This window comes from Polypterus senegalus, chromosome 1 (genome assembly GCF_016835505.1).
Source record: "Polypterus senegalus isolate Bchr_013 chromosome 1, ASM1683550v1, whole genome shotgun sequence".
Taxonomy (NCBI): Eukaryota; Metazoa; Chordata; class Cladistia; order Polypteriformes; family Polypteridae; genus Polypterus; species Polypterus senegalus.
In genome coordinates, this window is record NC_053154.1 from 82,362,701 (window position 1) to 82,377,566 (window position 14,866).

A 14,866-nucleotide genomic window follows, 5' to 3' on the forward strand; every position below is an offset into this window, starting at 1 on the left:
ATTACTTAAGCAATTTTTCCTTTGATTATATCTCAGTAATTCAGCAGTCTTGTCTGTTAATTTAGAATAAAATGTATGTATGTATTTATGTATATATATTTATACATCCCAAAGATTTATATTATATGTAAGCGTCAAGTGTGTGTGTGCGATTAGCCCGGTGATGTACTTGTGTACCATCCAGTGTTTGTTCCTACCCCGTGTGCGAAGCTCCCATAACAGGCACCAGACATACATTACTGTGAATTGAATGGATAAATGGTCTTTTGTCACTAAACTGCTTTATAACTTGCTTAGCAAGCTTAATATAAATGCCTTGTTTGTTACTTGTGCCCAAGATATCTGCATCCCTAATGGCAAATGACAACAGTGCATGATTGTCTGTCTTTATTATTAACGTTATACTAAGTACAGTGGAGGCTGAATATTGCGCAGAATACAATTCACCAAAATATTTGTACACTAATATTGTATACTGTACACCCTCATCACATAACACCATAACACCATTTTAATGTTTTAATATATATTTGCAAATGGATCATTTAAAAAAAACCCTTGTTCCACACTCTCTAAGTAAGCATTTAAAAACTGTGTACCCTTTACACTGCCCAGTTATATGAATCAGTTTTACTGTAACCATGATTTATTTTACTTTTTAAATTTTGATGTGGTTATCGGTTATGTTGTTTTCAAAGGTGAGTTTTCTTTGAGTGTTCCAAACATTGTGTTATCTGCTTGATTTTGTAAACTTCACAGATGAGTATTCTGTCTGTTAAAAAAAAAATATAAGACGAACAATTTGATTATAGAAAAAAAATTCTTAAGTAATACATAGTCGCTGCAAAATGAAGATCTGACATTCGTCAAAAAATGACAGGAGTGTACTCTAACAGGAGTCTTATGTAATCTGGTTACACATTAAAGTAATTATGAAACTTGTATTTTATCATCATCATGTAAGAGTATTATTAATTAATAATTATCTACTGCTGTTGATAACTTAATATAAAAAATGTTACCTCATGCTGGCCAACTATGTATATATTCTGAGAAGATCCTGTCAGATTAAAAACATTAAAATGTTTTTTAAAGCACTACATTTTTAATAGCCTCACAGCTAAGAATACCTAAATCAAATAGTTTAATGTTATTATTGTTATTCTTCAAGCCTGTTATATAATGTCTGGGTTCAAAAAATGGATGGATTGATACTATTGTTATAATTATTATTATTACATTTTGCAAGGATCTAACAAACATCTTGTCAGTACATTGTTCAAAGAATTGACGGCGCTGGATAGGACATCAGTCCAAAGCAGGGCACATTCATGTTTATAATGACACTCACAGGGGACCAGTACAGAGCCAGCAGTTTGCCTTTTATTGTGCAATGTCTGTCACTTTAAAAAAATTTAAATGAAACATTATGCCAAGAAGAAGCTCATGCAAACAAGATTGCAAGCATGGAAACCATCCACATTGTCTACAGTAAGAGCCAGATACTGGCCATACTACCCTATACATCACCGTGCTACCCCATTATTATTAGCATTGTAATATATTTCTCATTTACATAACTAAAAACACTTTATAAAAACATAATTACCTGCTATAAGCTTCTTTTTGTAGTAGAAAGCCACAATCACAGCCAGTAATAATACAATATTGAGCACAGGCATTCCATAATACAGAATAGATGTACAGCCTATACAGGGATGAAAAAAGAGAAGGCAAACAGTTCACTCTATGAAAGCATTTCTTCCTTTTTAACATCCATTGTACTTTGTAATACACATTAGCATACTGCGTTGCTTTTTGGCATATCTGATGTGCTGTTGATGAATGTAACATGGTCAATATATTGTGATGAAGGGTAGGATACTTTTAAAAAGGCAAACTTAACTTAAAGTTATCTGTGCTAGTCATTTGGTTCAGTGGGTGCTGACAAGGCAGACACTCTTGAATATGACACTGGTGCCAAAAACAGTGCTATGATTCATTAGGTGATTTTCTCCAGTTTTGCCATACTGACACTCTTCAGCCGCAGTAAATTTGTCTTAGTATTGGCTCAGTATGGTTGTTGACTTTAAAATACTGCTGAAAACCCATTACTTTAACATGGCTTTCTTATAGCTTCACTTTAGTGTAAACCCAATATTCTGTATATGCATTTAATTATCATTTTTTTTCATGGCTCAGACTTCTGTACTAACCCTACTTTCTCTGCCGATCTCTTTCCAGTTTTCTGTGGTGGTGATCTGCACCCTCACCATCTGATCAAAGCACTGTGCAGTCCCTACATTGATGGATTGAAGGCCAGAGGTCCACATGATCATCATCATCAAATTCTTCCATGTGAAGCCTAAAAACTATGAGGACTGATTGAGATCATTTATGTTAGGTAGAATGTCTAGTGGGGGCTGGGTGGTCTCATGGCCTCAGAACCCCTGCAGATTTAGTTTTTTTTTTTCCAGCCCCTTAACCCTAACCCTGACCCTACTTTATTCTTTGTTAATTAGTATTGCCTAATTTTTATATTTTCTTTCTTTGAGCTACATCAGTTTTATGAAAATGTGCTATATAAATAAATGTTGTTTTGTTGGTCTTCTTATTAGAATATTACAGCAATTGTGACAAGAACAGGCCATTCATCCCAATAAGTCCATCCATCTTATTCACCTATATTGTCCAAAATTACCTGAAATTGAGATTTCAAGGTCTGTAAAGTCCTACTCTCTACCATTATTCCATGTGTCTATAGTTATCTGTGTAAAGAAAAACATCTAACATTTGTACAAAATCTGTCCTTAAGTTTCCAACCAAATCCCAGTGTTTTTATATATGACCTTTTGTTGCTTTGAGTCTTTGTAACAATCCTGACAATGATGACCATTGGGAAACTCTGGTGAAAGTGCAGGCAAGCTGCTTTGGACGTTGAGCACTGTCAGCTATGTACAGCAAACCATCATAAAACAACCAAAATTATCAAAATCTCTACCTCCTACAGACAACATTGAAATGAAGAGCTGTCCTTGTGCTGATTATACCATAGGTGGTAAAAGCTGATCGGTCGTCAAGTGGCAAGGAAGAAAAAAAAAATCAATGCCAGAAAGGAAGGAGCTTGGATGCATTGCCAAAACTCAGAAATATAAAGTAATACAGAAAATTTGCAAAGAATTCAAATGAATCCCTCACGATGTCAACTTATAGTCCATCACTCCCAGGATAATTGGATGTGACTTTCAGTGATACGACTCAAGCAATGGGGTCAATGTGTCATGGTAACAGCCAGAATGATGGCATTGAAGGAGACTTAAAATTTACAAAACTGAAACAATGTAACAATCGAAACATAAAGATGTACAGTACATGCATTCACAGCATTTGAAAACAACAGCGCTGAAAAATAATGAGGAGATGCAAAATTCATAAACTCTAAAAAATATAAAATCTCTAACTCATAAAAGATGTTGCATGATGGCAGATTTTTTTTTTTTTTTGCTGTAGGGGACAGCCTAGCTGGAATCTAACAGAACTGTTATTGAACTGCAGTGACAATATACTCAACTGAGTCCTGCATCCTACTAAGATCACATCAATGAGCCATCCAACCATTCTCTTCCTAATCTCAACAAAGTTCCATTAATGCCTTTAGGCGTTTGCAGTGCATCCATCTTCCCCATACATTCTGCTCACCAGACTACCACACACTTAGCAACACTGCAACTATTACTTCTAAAAGTAGTCAGACAGGTCCATAACTTCAGGACTGATTACCACCCATATTGATTTATACCCTTACTAAAGGCAGGAAATGTCCTTTAATGCATATGTGTGCAAGAAAGCAGTACTGTACATTTATAAGGCTCACCTACTCTCCAGGCCTTCCATCCATCTCCAGTGAAGGGTTTGGGTAGACAGGCTTTGAGTGATTCTCCACTGTTCCGAACCAAACATGTGACATCACTTTTCTCCCACTCCTTCTGACTTATCCTGAAGTGACTAAAAGCTAAATGTGACCCATCAGTGGTGATCATCTCCACTCCATTTACTTGAGTAGTAATATTGTCAACTATCCACTCAAAAAGGCTCCAGGATGGAGAAGAGTGTCTCAGAACACAATAAACCTTGAGCGACGATGTGGTCTTCAAGTCATTGACATCATGGACTGGAGCAAAAATCTGCAAAGTCGCCGTTACCAAGACATCTTTTGCAGAAGGGTTAAGAATTCTGTTACTAAATTAATACAACACATAAAGTATGTACTAAAGAAAATGTGCAGAAACAACAAGGACAGCAAAACACTTCCGGTTAAATCTACAGTATAATATTAACAACAAAAGATCGTTATTTATAGCATTTAAAAATGTCACACATTACTTCAACATATTCTGTTTAACCTTCTCCAACCAACTTCTGGATAGCCTTAAACCAATTTCTCAAAATATGCATTACATTTTCAAATTACTTGTGTGTTTCAATTGTTACAATGTTTGTATTTCTTCAATAATATCATGTGGGCTCTTTTTTATTTTACTTACCTTTAACCTCTAGCACTGAACTGGCTGCAGCCTTAATATCTTGCGCTGCTCGGACGACACAGAAATACGAGCCCGAATCACCCCTCTCCACATTTTGTATGTTTAAAGCAAATGTTCCATTTGAGAAATGCAGCTCTCCGCTGTACCGTCCCACTCTGCGAACCTGCCGAATGTAGTTGACCACGTGCTGCACTCTTTGGCCCGACACTAGTCGGTACCAGCTGACCATCGATGATTCCTCCCAAGGGTCCTGAACAGCGCAGCACAGCGTGACGTTTTCTTGTGTTTTGGCAGAGATCCATAGCTTTTCTGGCTGAGCATTATTGGTGTCTGTTTGAAATAAAAGAAGTTTTCTCTTCCATAGGCAATACTGATCAGTTCCGAAGACTCCGACAGTATCTCATAAATATATAAAAACATTTTGTAGTCCCTTCCTTTCAAAGATCCTACGGTATGTTGGGAAAGTGATCTTTTAACATCTCTGAAAAGGAGTGGAAGGCAGCCATGCGTAGCTGCATATGCGCAAAGCATTTAATCAACCAACTTCAATCGAGCACATTTATCTTGTTTAAAATTGTCTAAAATGTATCCAAGGCAAGATGCAATCTAGCTCTAGCCTCACTGAGCCACATGTTTTGGGTGTGCACCAAATTCACATCATTCTGGACATATTTTTTGAATGCCTCACAGACGGCCCCTGACGTAGGGATGCCAGATTAGAAAATTAAAAAGATGGGACTCTCTTAAAATCTCTCCCTAAATTATTATATATATAAATTTATACATGCCCTCTACACATCACCCAGACCAATATATTATATAAAAGTATTGTTGAGGCATAAGTTAAAAACATAAAGCAAGGATTTTAATGGGTTATGAGGAAAACAAACGTAAAATCATTTGAAAATTATTTACTGAATGTGCAGTTACACCACAGTTTGATTCAAAATAGCTTCTGCCTTGTTTGATAAATGTTCATTCGCTGGAAAATTCATCACGAAATTTACACTTACATTTGGGCATCTTGGGATGGATGGATGGATAGATGGATAAGTTTTTAAGTTAGAAAAGAAGTGGGCCGTGGCAAGTAGTAACAACACACTTTGTTGACGCTGTATGTTGCAATGCTGATACAGACCTGCACAGCAGCGCGGCTGGAGAGCAAAGCGGTAACAGTGTCGCTGTTTTTAGCCAACCATAGCAATTGAACGAGTTGCAAACAGGCAGCAAACACTAGTTTCCTCATTACATTTGGTTCATTTTCATAAAGAAAATCTGAGAAAAGAAAGTATACTTATAAAGTTACAACTAAATACCATAAGAAGGTAGTAAAAATATACTTTAATTACGAAATTTGAAAATGAACTACGGGACATTTGGGTGTCCCTGAAAGGTCAGTACGGGACAGGGGACAAAATGATCAAATATAGGACATGTACCGTATATAAGGGACGTCTGGCAACTCTACCCTGACGTCACAATCACTCAGCATTGTTTGGTGTAGTCCTGGATTGGCTTAAAGTGGAGAAGGACAAACTGATTGTAATTGTCTTTACCTCACTATTGACACTTAGACTTATCTTGCTCAACTGGAAGAAGCCCAGCCCGCCTGTTATCAGTGGGTAACTCATGTACCGTTTGAAATTGGAAAAACAAAACAATTCTAACTAACAGAGTTTGTTCAAACTTTTTAAAAATATGGCAAGATCAAATTAATCAAATCTTAGAATAAGAATTTCGGGGAAAAGGACATTCTCCTTTCTTTGTTATTTTTAAAGATTTACTCCTGTTGTAGTCTCTACAATCTCTCGGACGAGGGGTTGAATTAGGGCTTGTTAAATTTGACATAATTGTATGGAGTTCTAATAAAATTTTAAAAAGCAACAAACAAACAAACAAAAGAAGTCATAGTATCTTTAACGTGCCGAAGAAATCTGTGAGCAGGTGCGCGGCGCATTACAAAAATTAATTCGGACTTTTCTTTTAAATAAAACGTGCATAATTCGGATTTAATTATGGAAATGTATTAATGCTTCGTGGCGTGGTGTTAAAATACCTACATTAATTAAACGTTAAAACACTGGATGTTTAGTTATTTAGCCTGAACGTATGCCCTCTTGTTATTATCTCCTACAGCACTGTGTATTTGCACCAAAATATGCCTTATACCTTAACATGCATCCATCCATCTTCCAAAACCGCTTTGTCCGGACTTAGATGAAGACGGCTTGAACAATTAATATTGCATTTACAATAAAATTGCAATGCAAAGTCAATAAACCTGCATCGTCAATCTATTGGGTAACACCCCGAACGCTTTTAAATGAAATTCTTTGCTATAATTTTAAATATAAATTGCGGTATAATACAGTATATATTAAAGTTATAAAATTCACTTGATCCAATTCGTGAGATCACAGGCACAAATCGCAGCACACGAGGATGAAGTTATACTTACTCGCAGCTCCAAATTCGCCAGGTTACTTAATGGACTGCGTCCTAAATTGTAATATTGAAGACGTGACAGTTCTTTCTTCACAGACAAGCCCTATAATAGTTTAAATTTCTTGCAAAACACTATTGAGATCGAGTCTAAGCCGGCATGATTGGTATATAGCATGAGCCAGCCTTGAACGGAGCAGAAAATTCATAAATGCACTTAACGATACACAATTTATAAGAATGCAGCGTTCTGCACTACACTGTCGTGTAAAAGGATTCTTTTGTGTTCTCTACACCCTGTCTCTGTAGCTCATCTTCAATCTCACAGTAATGCAGTACAACATTAACCCAATTTAACGACTTCACACTCCACAGGTTTGTCTACTGATCAGAGACACTTTTCTTAAAATGTACTGAGATCAGCTTTATAATTGCTTTCATTGCTCAGATACTGCGAAAACACAGAATTGTTATTTGCTGAATCGGTAACGACTGCAGCAATTAGCATAAATAACAGTTAAATTATGAACACTAAATCGTTGTCTGTAATATGTCATGATTGTCATTATATGGGAAATGTTCTCCGCTTTACTGATTCATTTTAGTGTTATATTCCTATTACATGTATATATATATATATATATATATATATATATATATATATATATATATATATATATATATAACCAACATTTTTGCATTGACAGATGCCTCAATTATTTAATCGTTCATAAAAACGACCTGCTATATAACGATTTTGATTTAAATGGTTGCTATTTTTTAACGTCCCAGTCAGAAAATGATTGCGCGAAAGGTTTAAATTGCTCAACTTCTATAAATAAGGGTGAATGCATATTTAAAATACATAAATACAAATAAAAGCCAGAAATCAAACTGTGCATGGAATATTTTTTTCCACCCAGTTAAGTGTTTATTTACATTTTTAAAAAATATTTTAGATCTCAGTGGTTAAGATCGTAAAAATGACGTTTACAGTAGATACAATATGATAAACTATTCAATTAGTAGACTTTAGTATCTGGGGGAAATATTTACTGACTGATTTAACTTCTTTGTTGATTATCTCCACATCTCCACGTCGTAACTCATAAATTAGATTTTAATCTTTCCAAAAAAAAATGTTCAGTTACTGCTGATGTATATTTCTAAATCATACGGCCACGAAAGAAAGTTGTAAACCTGCAAAAGAAAGCAAGATAGAAAAAAAGAAAGAAAGAAAGAAAGAAAGAAAGAAAGAAAGAAAGAAAGAACTTACTGTGCGAGGTAGCCGCCAAAAACAGAAAAGTCCCAAATAAGAGCTCCATGTTGTGTGATCTCAAACAGAAGTGGGTGAAGTGGACTTTTTAAAAGGCACCTTGCGGTTTTGACCTCCTTGTGTGGGTGTTGAAAGAGCAGAAAGCAAACTGAAGTTGCACTTGCACAATAAATGTTATTAAAACCAATGATGTCAGTACTTATTACTAGCAGGGTATCTGATTGTTTTACATATTTTCTGTATTCTTCATTAAATTAAAGTTACATTTCTTAAGTTCAGCAACTGTAATATATGCAAGTCATGCATATATTTTTTAAACACAACAAATACATTCACCTACTTTTTTGTAATAAAGTTGTTGCAGTGTTCAGTTCGTGCTGCAGTGGCTTTCATTCCAACTTGTTGACGTTATTTGCAGGCCATTCAATAAGTCTGTGTCTTTATTTATTTATCTGCCCAGACAAAAGATCTGAAAGTGTTAAATATGAGCTTAACTTTTAAAAGTATTAGTAGACCTTTGTACTGTTTAAGATTCTCACTACCTCTTCCTTTTGATAACGTTTAATACCAAAATGCTCTTCTCCTTCTTTACCTGCCAACAGCATGTCCAGTATTTCAATGATCTGCTTCGTAGAGTGCCTTACAAAAGATGCTATATTGTATTATGCAAAGATTGAGGAGTCTGGATTAATCGATATTTATCTTATAATAATGGAAAAAAATCAAAACCGTGAGATAGTAATACTTATCTATACTTTTGTTCCTGTATAATGTGGCTATGTTCTTTAATCCATCTCGTGATGATCTGCACAGTATGGCAAACTGATATTTTCTTTTTTTTTTGATTATCAACAATTTTCTTGTTTTCCATAAATCTCTTTTTATAATATTAATCTTTACCCAATATTATTATTATTTTTTTTTTTTAGCTTTGTTAGTTGTGTAAGGTACTTATTGCAAAGCATCTTTTCCTTCCAGACTCCATTTTGGGTAATAAGCTCTTCTAGGCCCTTTATCATATTTTTTCAGCATATCTGATACCCTTCATCCTTGGGGGTGGGTTGGCTGCTATAAAACTGATGAGGTGCCTAATCCCAGAAGGGCCCCAGAAGCAACTTTAGTCCACATTGCTTAACAATTGTGGTTGTCTACTGTATGAGAAGGGGTTTTCAAAAAACAATAATAATATTAATAATTTGATACAACACGATAAAATCATATAGTAAAATAAAACTTAAAATGTTATTAAAGTATAAAATAATAACATTTGTGGTGATCTGTTGTGGAACAAGAAGATAACCGTGGTTACCCAGATATTGTTGTTGGTTGTGAAAGGGCCACCATAACACTTTAAGCTTCATGGCTCCAAAAATGTAACTCCACTACTGCATATATCACATTTCCAGCATCTTGTAGTACCTTACATTTGAGTCTTGGGCATTTTGTATTCAGAATTGCTTTCCTTTATGCATCTAATATGTTATGTGTTTTCCTAAGACAAATCTGCCAAACTATTAGGTAATACGTTTTTGCAATAATTACATTCTTGGATTCATGCCTTGATACTTCTTTAATCCAAAATGCCTCTTGCTTTCCCTGTAAAGTCTTTCTTAGAAGTTTCCAAATATCACAGACCCTGGTTTGTTTAGTTTTTAAGACTGTATTTTTCCAAATGTGTTCTTTTTAAGTAGTATGGCATTTTGAAAGCAGCAGGTTTATTATGGAGTAGAATATAAGTGCCATATTTTCTCAATAATGATCCAGCTTTGCATCTTATTATAACATTTTCTTTTCCTTTCATTTGTGTGTTAGTTCTATTATCATTACTGTACAGTATATGCTAATATCTGGAAGGCCACATTTTCCTGTTACATTGGAAACATCCTGGATAATTATTTACATAAGGACCTCAAAAGAAGAAAAAAAAAAACATTTTTTTTTTCAACGTGTAATAGTAGTTTTAATTAAAGAAGAAAGATTGCAGCTAAACACATTAACTTTGGGGGCATCATTTTTCAAATGTATGTATGTTGTAAGGCATTAAAGGCCTTTTCTAGGTCAAGATTTGGCAAAGCTATTGGGATTTTTTCTTTCTTCTACATATTGCACTGCTTATAAAAGGTACATACTTTTTTGTTTACAGACTGCATGTGCCTGATCCTCATCTGTTATTTGTTTTGTTTTCTTCTGAATTTAGTGGCATAAAATCTGCTTCAGATCTTACAGTCTGTGCACAATAATGTCATTGGTCACAAATTCTCGATCTCATTCCTTTTTTCATTTATTGGAACTAATGTTATGATGCAGGCAGCACAGTGGTTCAGTGGTAGTGCTGCTGCCTTGCAACAGGGAGACTGGGATTCCCGTTCCAGGTGATCCTTCAATGGAGTTTGCATGTTCTCTCCGTGTCTGTGTGGGTTTCCTCAGGGTGCTCTGGTTTCTTTCCATAGTCCAAAGACATGCAAGTTAGGTGAACTGGTGCTGCTAAATTAGCCCTAATTGTTTCTGTGTGTGTGTGTGTGTGTGTGTGTGTGTGTTTATCCTGCAATACTCTGCCACCCTGTCCAGGGATTGTTCCCATCTTGTGCTTGCTGGGATGAGTTCTGGTTTTCCCACAGCCCTACTCTGTGTAAGTGGGTTAGGAAAATGGATAAACGTTATAATACCTTTTTGCCATGTGCTGGCTATCACTCCTTTTAATTACTTGCATTTAAACATTTTTCAGATTTTATATAATTACTAGACATTAAGCACGTTACAATAACAGGCGCTAGAACAGTAGTGCATAAACATTAGTAGGAACAGTCTATATTAAATGGCAAGGGACCTTGACCTCATTCTGTTTCTTGTCTTAATTTTTTTTTTGTCAAAAATATTTTTGCAAGAAGCCTAAAGTAAAATAATAATAAAAATAAAATAGAAACGTATATGACAACACAGTAAATATAATTAATATTGCCTTAGTGTAAAACTTTGTAACAATCTGTAAGACACAATATCTGAAGAAGATATTAATATTTTCTATTTTTTTACCTCATGAAATGTTTCTATAAAATTTCATTACTGACAACATTTCTTGTAAATATTCTGTCTGAGTTTGGCAAAAGTTTGCCTTGTTCAGGACCATCTACAACCTTGACAACAACATCTGAAAAACTTCTAACTCTTGATAATGCGATATATAACTGACCGTGGCTGAATACTGGTTCTGGCAAGTAAATGCCAACTATTTGTAAGGTTTGCTCTTCTGAGTCTTTCTCTTTTAGCGTTTTTCTGAAGCCCATTTTCTTTTTCTTCAATCGGTCTATTTGCTCGTATTTTTCTTTGTCTTTCAGCCTTTCTTTTGTTGATGTTTACTTGTTGAGCTGACCGTTCTTCCAGGAGATGTTGCTTATATAGGATTTGATTGTCCGTGTGTTTTGTCCTACTTGACGTCTCCTTTTTTTTTGGGTGGCATGTTGTTAGTAGATACATCCATAATATTTTCTCTTACAGTAATACTGTCTTGTATGTGGCTGTAATATGCGCCAGTGTATTGTGTGTCTTTAATTTCCTCTCGCAGTAATACTGGTTTTTATTTCCGTAAAATGCCTGTAATTTTCTATGACAGTAATACTGGCTTTGTTGTCCGTAATATGACTTTAATTTTCTATCACAACATTGGGCAATCAGCAGAGTGTCTCCAGCAACTGATTTAATGTGTGGTGTGTAGCTGATAATCGTGCCCGTGGCGTCTCCCCAGCAAGTACTGTGCAGTTCCCCAGCAAGTATTTTAATCTGTGCTGGCGTCTCCCCAGCGAAGGATTTTATGTGCGCGGCTGCGACTACCCAATCAGCACTCTACCCAGCAATGTTGTCTTTTATTTCTTATCATGCGCGGCCATGCCAAGGCCATTTACTGTGTGCCCATCTTCCAGTGTGTGTGCTTTATTTACTTATCATGCGCAGCAGCGGCTCGGCCATTCACTGCTGCCCAGCTTCCAATGTGTGTGTGTCCACGATGCCGTTGCGCATGGGCGGGGCACGGCGTGAGGCACGGCGAAATGCACGGCGTGGCCCGTACATGCGCACTTCACCAGAAGACACACACACGGACACCTGGATGCACACAGGGGTTTTATTAAAGAGGATATTTCAGAAAGTTAAATACAATTTTATTGGAAGACCATCTATCCCTGGGCTTTGTTTTTAGAACTTCTTTATACTGTATCTTTTCTTTAAGGTTAATTTCATCTAAGGCTCCTTTTGCTCTTTTTCTTCTATATAATTCATAGTACAGTATCTGTTTTCTTTTTCCTTAAATCATTTCCTTATCACTATCATCTTTAAGACTTGTGCATAGCTTTTTTCTCTTTAATTTAATTCTTCTTAAAGTATTGCATACATATTTCATTCTGCTTTATTTCTTGTATGCTGGTAAGGAATTTTAGTTTTTGTCTTTCACTTCTCATTTTATCCTATAGCTGTGGTTCTTTATGTTCTGTTTTCCTCTCTTGAATAAATGGATTTTCTAACTGTTTTGTAATGTTTTTAGTTCTCTCTCTCTCTTTTATTTTTAAATACCTTAGCTTTATGTTTTACTACATTTCCCCACTCACTGACTTATGTCTACCTGGGACCTTTTTCAAAAGGTACATTACATTACCATACATTACTGGTTTTAGAACAAGTTTTAGAACACTTCGATTTTTTTCAGTTTTTCTTTAAATTTAATCAGTTGAAATACAATTAATGACCAAAAATGGTGAAAGGTAAACAATAAACTGCCAGAGGTTTAAATTTAAAGTTTAAGTTAGCAAAAACTGAAAAAAGTAAATACCAGAATATTACAAATGGACCTTCTTCAGGGAACAACTAATAGGTTACAACCTACAGATGTTCTGCAGCAATTAAAGTAAATTAAGCCTAGCAAGTTGAAGCAAATAATTTGTACTTGGTGTCCCAACTTCTGTTGATTACTTTAAAACTCTGACTTAAAACAGAGTTGGACTAGACTGTGTTACTACACTGTCTGAGGTACTACTTGGACAATAATCCAGTGATAATGGCAAGATAACGGCAATTAAATTAAAAGAGACAGAGCATTGTTACCTTTAGAAGTGTAAGTCTTTCATTTAGAGAACCTGGGAAAAAAGTCAAAGTGTCAGTGAATACGGGTGTCCTACACACTCCAAAGGCAATTGGAAACTGGAAGAAACTCTGATAGGAAGAGAACTGGTGGACTCAAAGTCACAACCCAATCAGAAAACAAGTTTATGAGAGTCACCAGCTTGCATGGCAGGCGCCTCACAACACAACAGCTTGAAGCACATCTTAAAAGTGGTGAAAGGACAAAATAAGAAAACGAGGCTTGCCTAGGCCATGAAATACCGGCTGTGGACTACAGCAGAGTAGAAGAAAGTCTTAAGGACTGATTAATCAAAATTTGAATCTTTGATAACACAGAGTGTTTGTATGCCGTTGAATTGGTGAAAGGATGGTGTGTGTAACACCAATTTTTAAACATGGAGCAGGAAGGGTATTGGTCTGGGGTTCTTTTGCTGAAGGTGGCATTGGTGACTTGCAGAGAGTGACCAGAGGGTTACCACAGCATTTTGCAGCACTAGATCAGTACCTTCTGGCCTACGTCTAGTAGTTCAGGGCCTCAACCTACAGCCAGACAATGACCCAAAACATATCGCCAGGCTGTGTCAGAACTACATTAAAAGAACAAGAAGGTACCCTTCAAAACATGGAATGGCCAGCACAGTCTGCTGACTTAAACTCCATTGAGTTAGTTTGGGATGAACTGGACAGAAGAGTGAAAGGAAAGGGACCTACAAGTGTAACACATTTCTGCAACAGTGTCGGGAAGATCTTTCTGGGATTTGATTTCCCTTATAGAAAGAATGCCGTGTGTGTTCTACCAGCAAAAGGTGGCTACTTTGATGAATGAAAAATTTGAATAAAATGTTGCACACTTAATGATTCCTTGAGTTATATTTTTATTTGCCATTATTTATTTGTTCTATGTCTTGATTTCATGATACATTTAAGACATTAAACTGCATGCATTTCCATTAAAAACAAAAAAAAAAAACTTCTGACTCGTAGTGTACAACCCTAAATGAGCATCTTCTCTTGCCTCAGACCAAAACATTTGCTTTTCTTATTTATTTGTTCCTGCCATCATTCTTTAAATTTTGTGGATATTTTACTTCCAGTTGAACCTTCATTGGATGTCAACTCTCTTGGACACAAAGCTTACCCTATGACAATATCAGAGCAGTATGATTTAGAATGTTGTAAAGAGTCACATTCAGTAGTACTACAGTTGGAGGTGTCACACTACACATGGATTCTAGTGGGCATGTGTGACATCCTTTTACAACTAACTGTGACTTTCTTAAAATGAAGACTATATGTGAAAATCAAAGAACAGTTATAGGTTTTTTAATAGCTGAGTAATTTTATTAACAATGTATTTCCTCTGTTGCACCCTCAGTATTTTTTCAGACCTCTTTTCTAACTGTTCTTTTTAGTTGATATTCTGTTAGAACATTATAACAATCTAGACGAGAACAGGCCATTCAGCCCAACAAAGCTCGCCAGTCCTATCCACTTG

At 35.8% G+C, this 14,866-nt stretch overlaps 1 protein-coding gene across 2 annotated transcripts; it reads right to left on the minus strand.

The window, feature by feature from the left end:
- Positions 1-372: 372 nt before the first annotated feature.
- On the minus strand, positions 373-8,352 carry LOC120528189. Of its 2 annotated transcripts, XM_039752276.1 has the most exons (6): positions 8,263-8,351; positions 4,545-4,874; positions 3,875-4,210; positions 1,610-1,708; positions 1,023-1,060; positions 373-772 (listed from the first exon to the last, which is right to left on the minus strand). In XM_039752276.1, exons 1-6 carry the CDS (start codon positions 8,309-8,311, stop codon positions 731-733), a joined length of 894 nt encoding a protein of 297 aa, XP_039608210.1. In that variant the 5' UTR covers positions 8,312-8,351; the 3' UTR covers positions 373-730. The 2 variants fall into 2 exon arrangements, with proteins under 2 accessions (XP_039608210.1, XP_039608216.1); XM_039752282.1 differs by lacking the exon at positions 1,023-1,060 and having other exon boundaries at positions 8,263-8,352.
- Between the last annotated feature and the right edge of the window lie 6,514 nt (positions 8,353-14,866).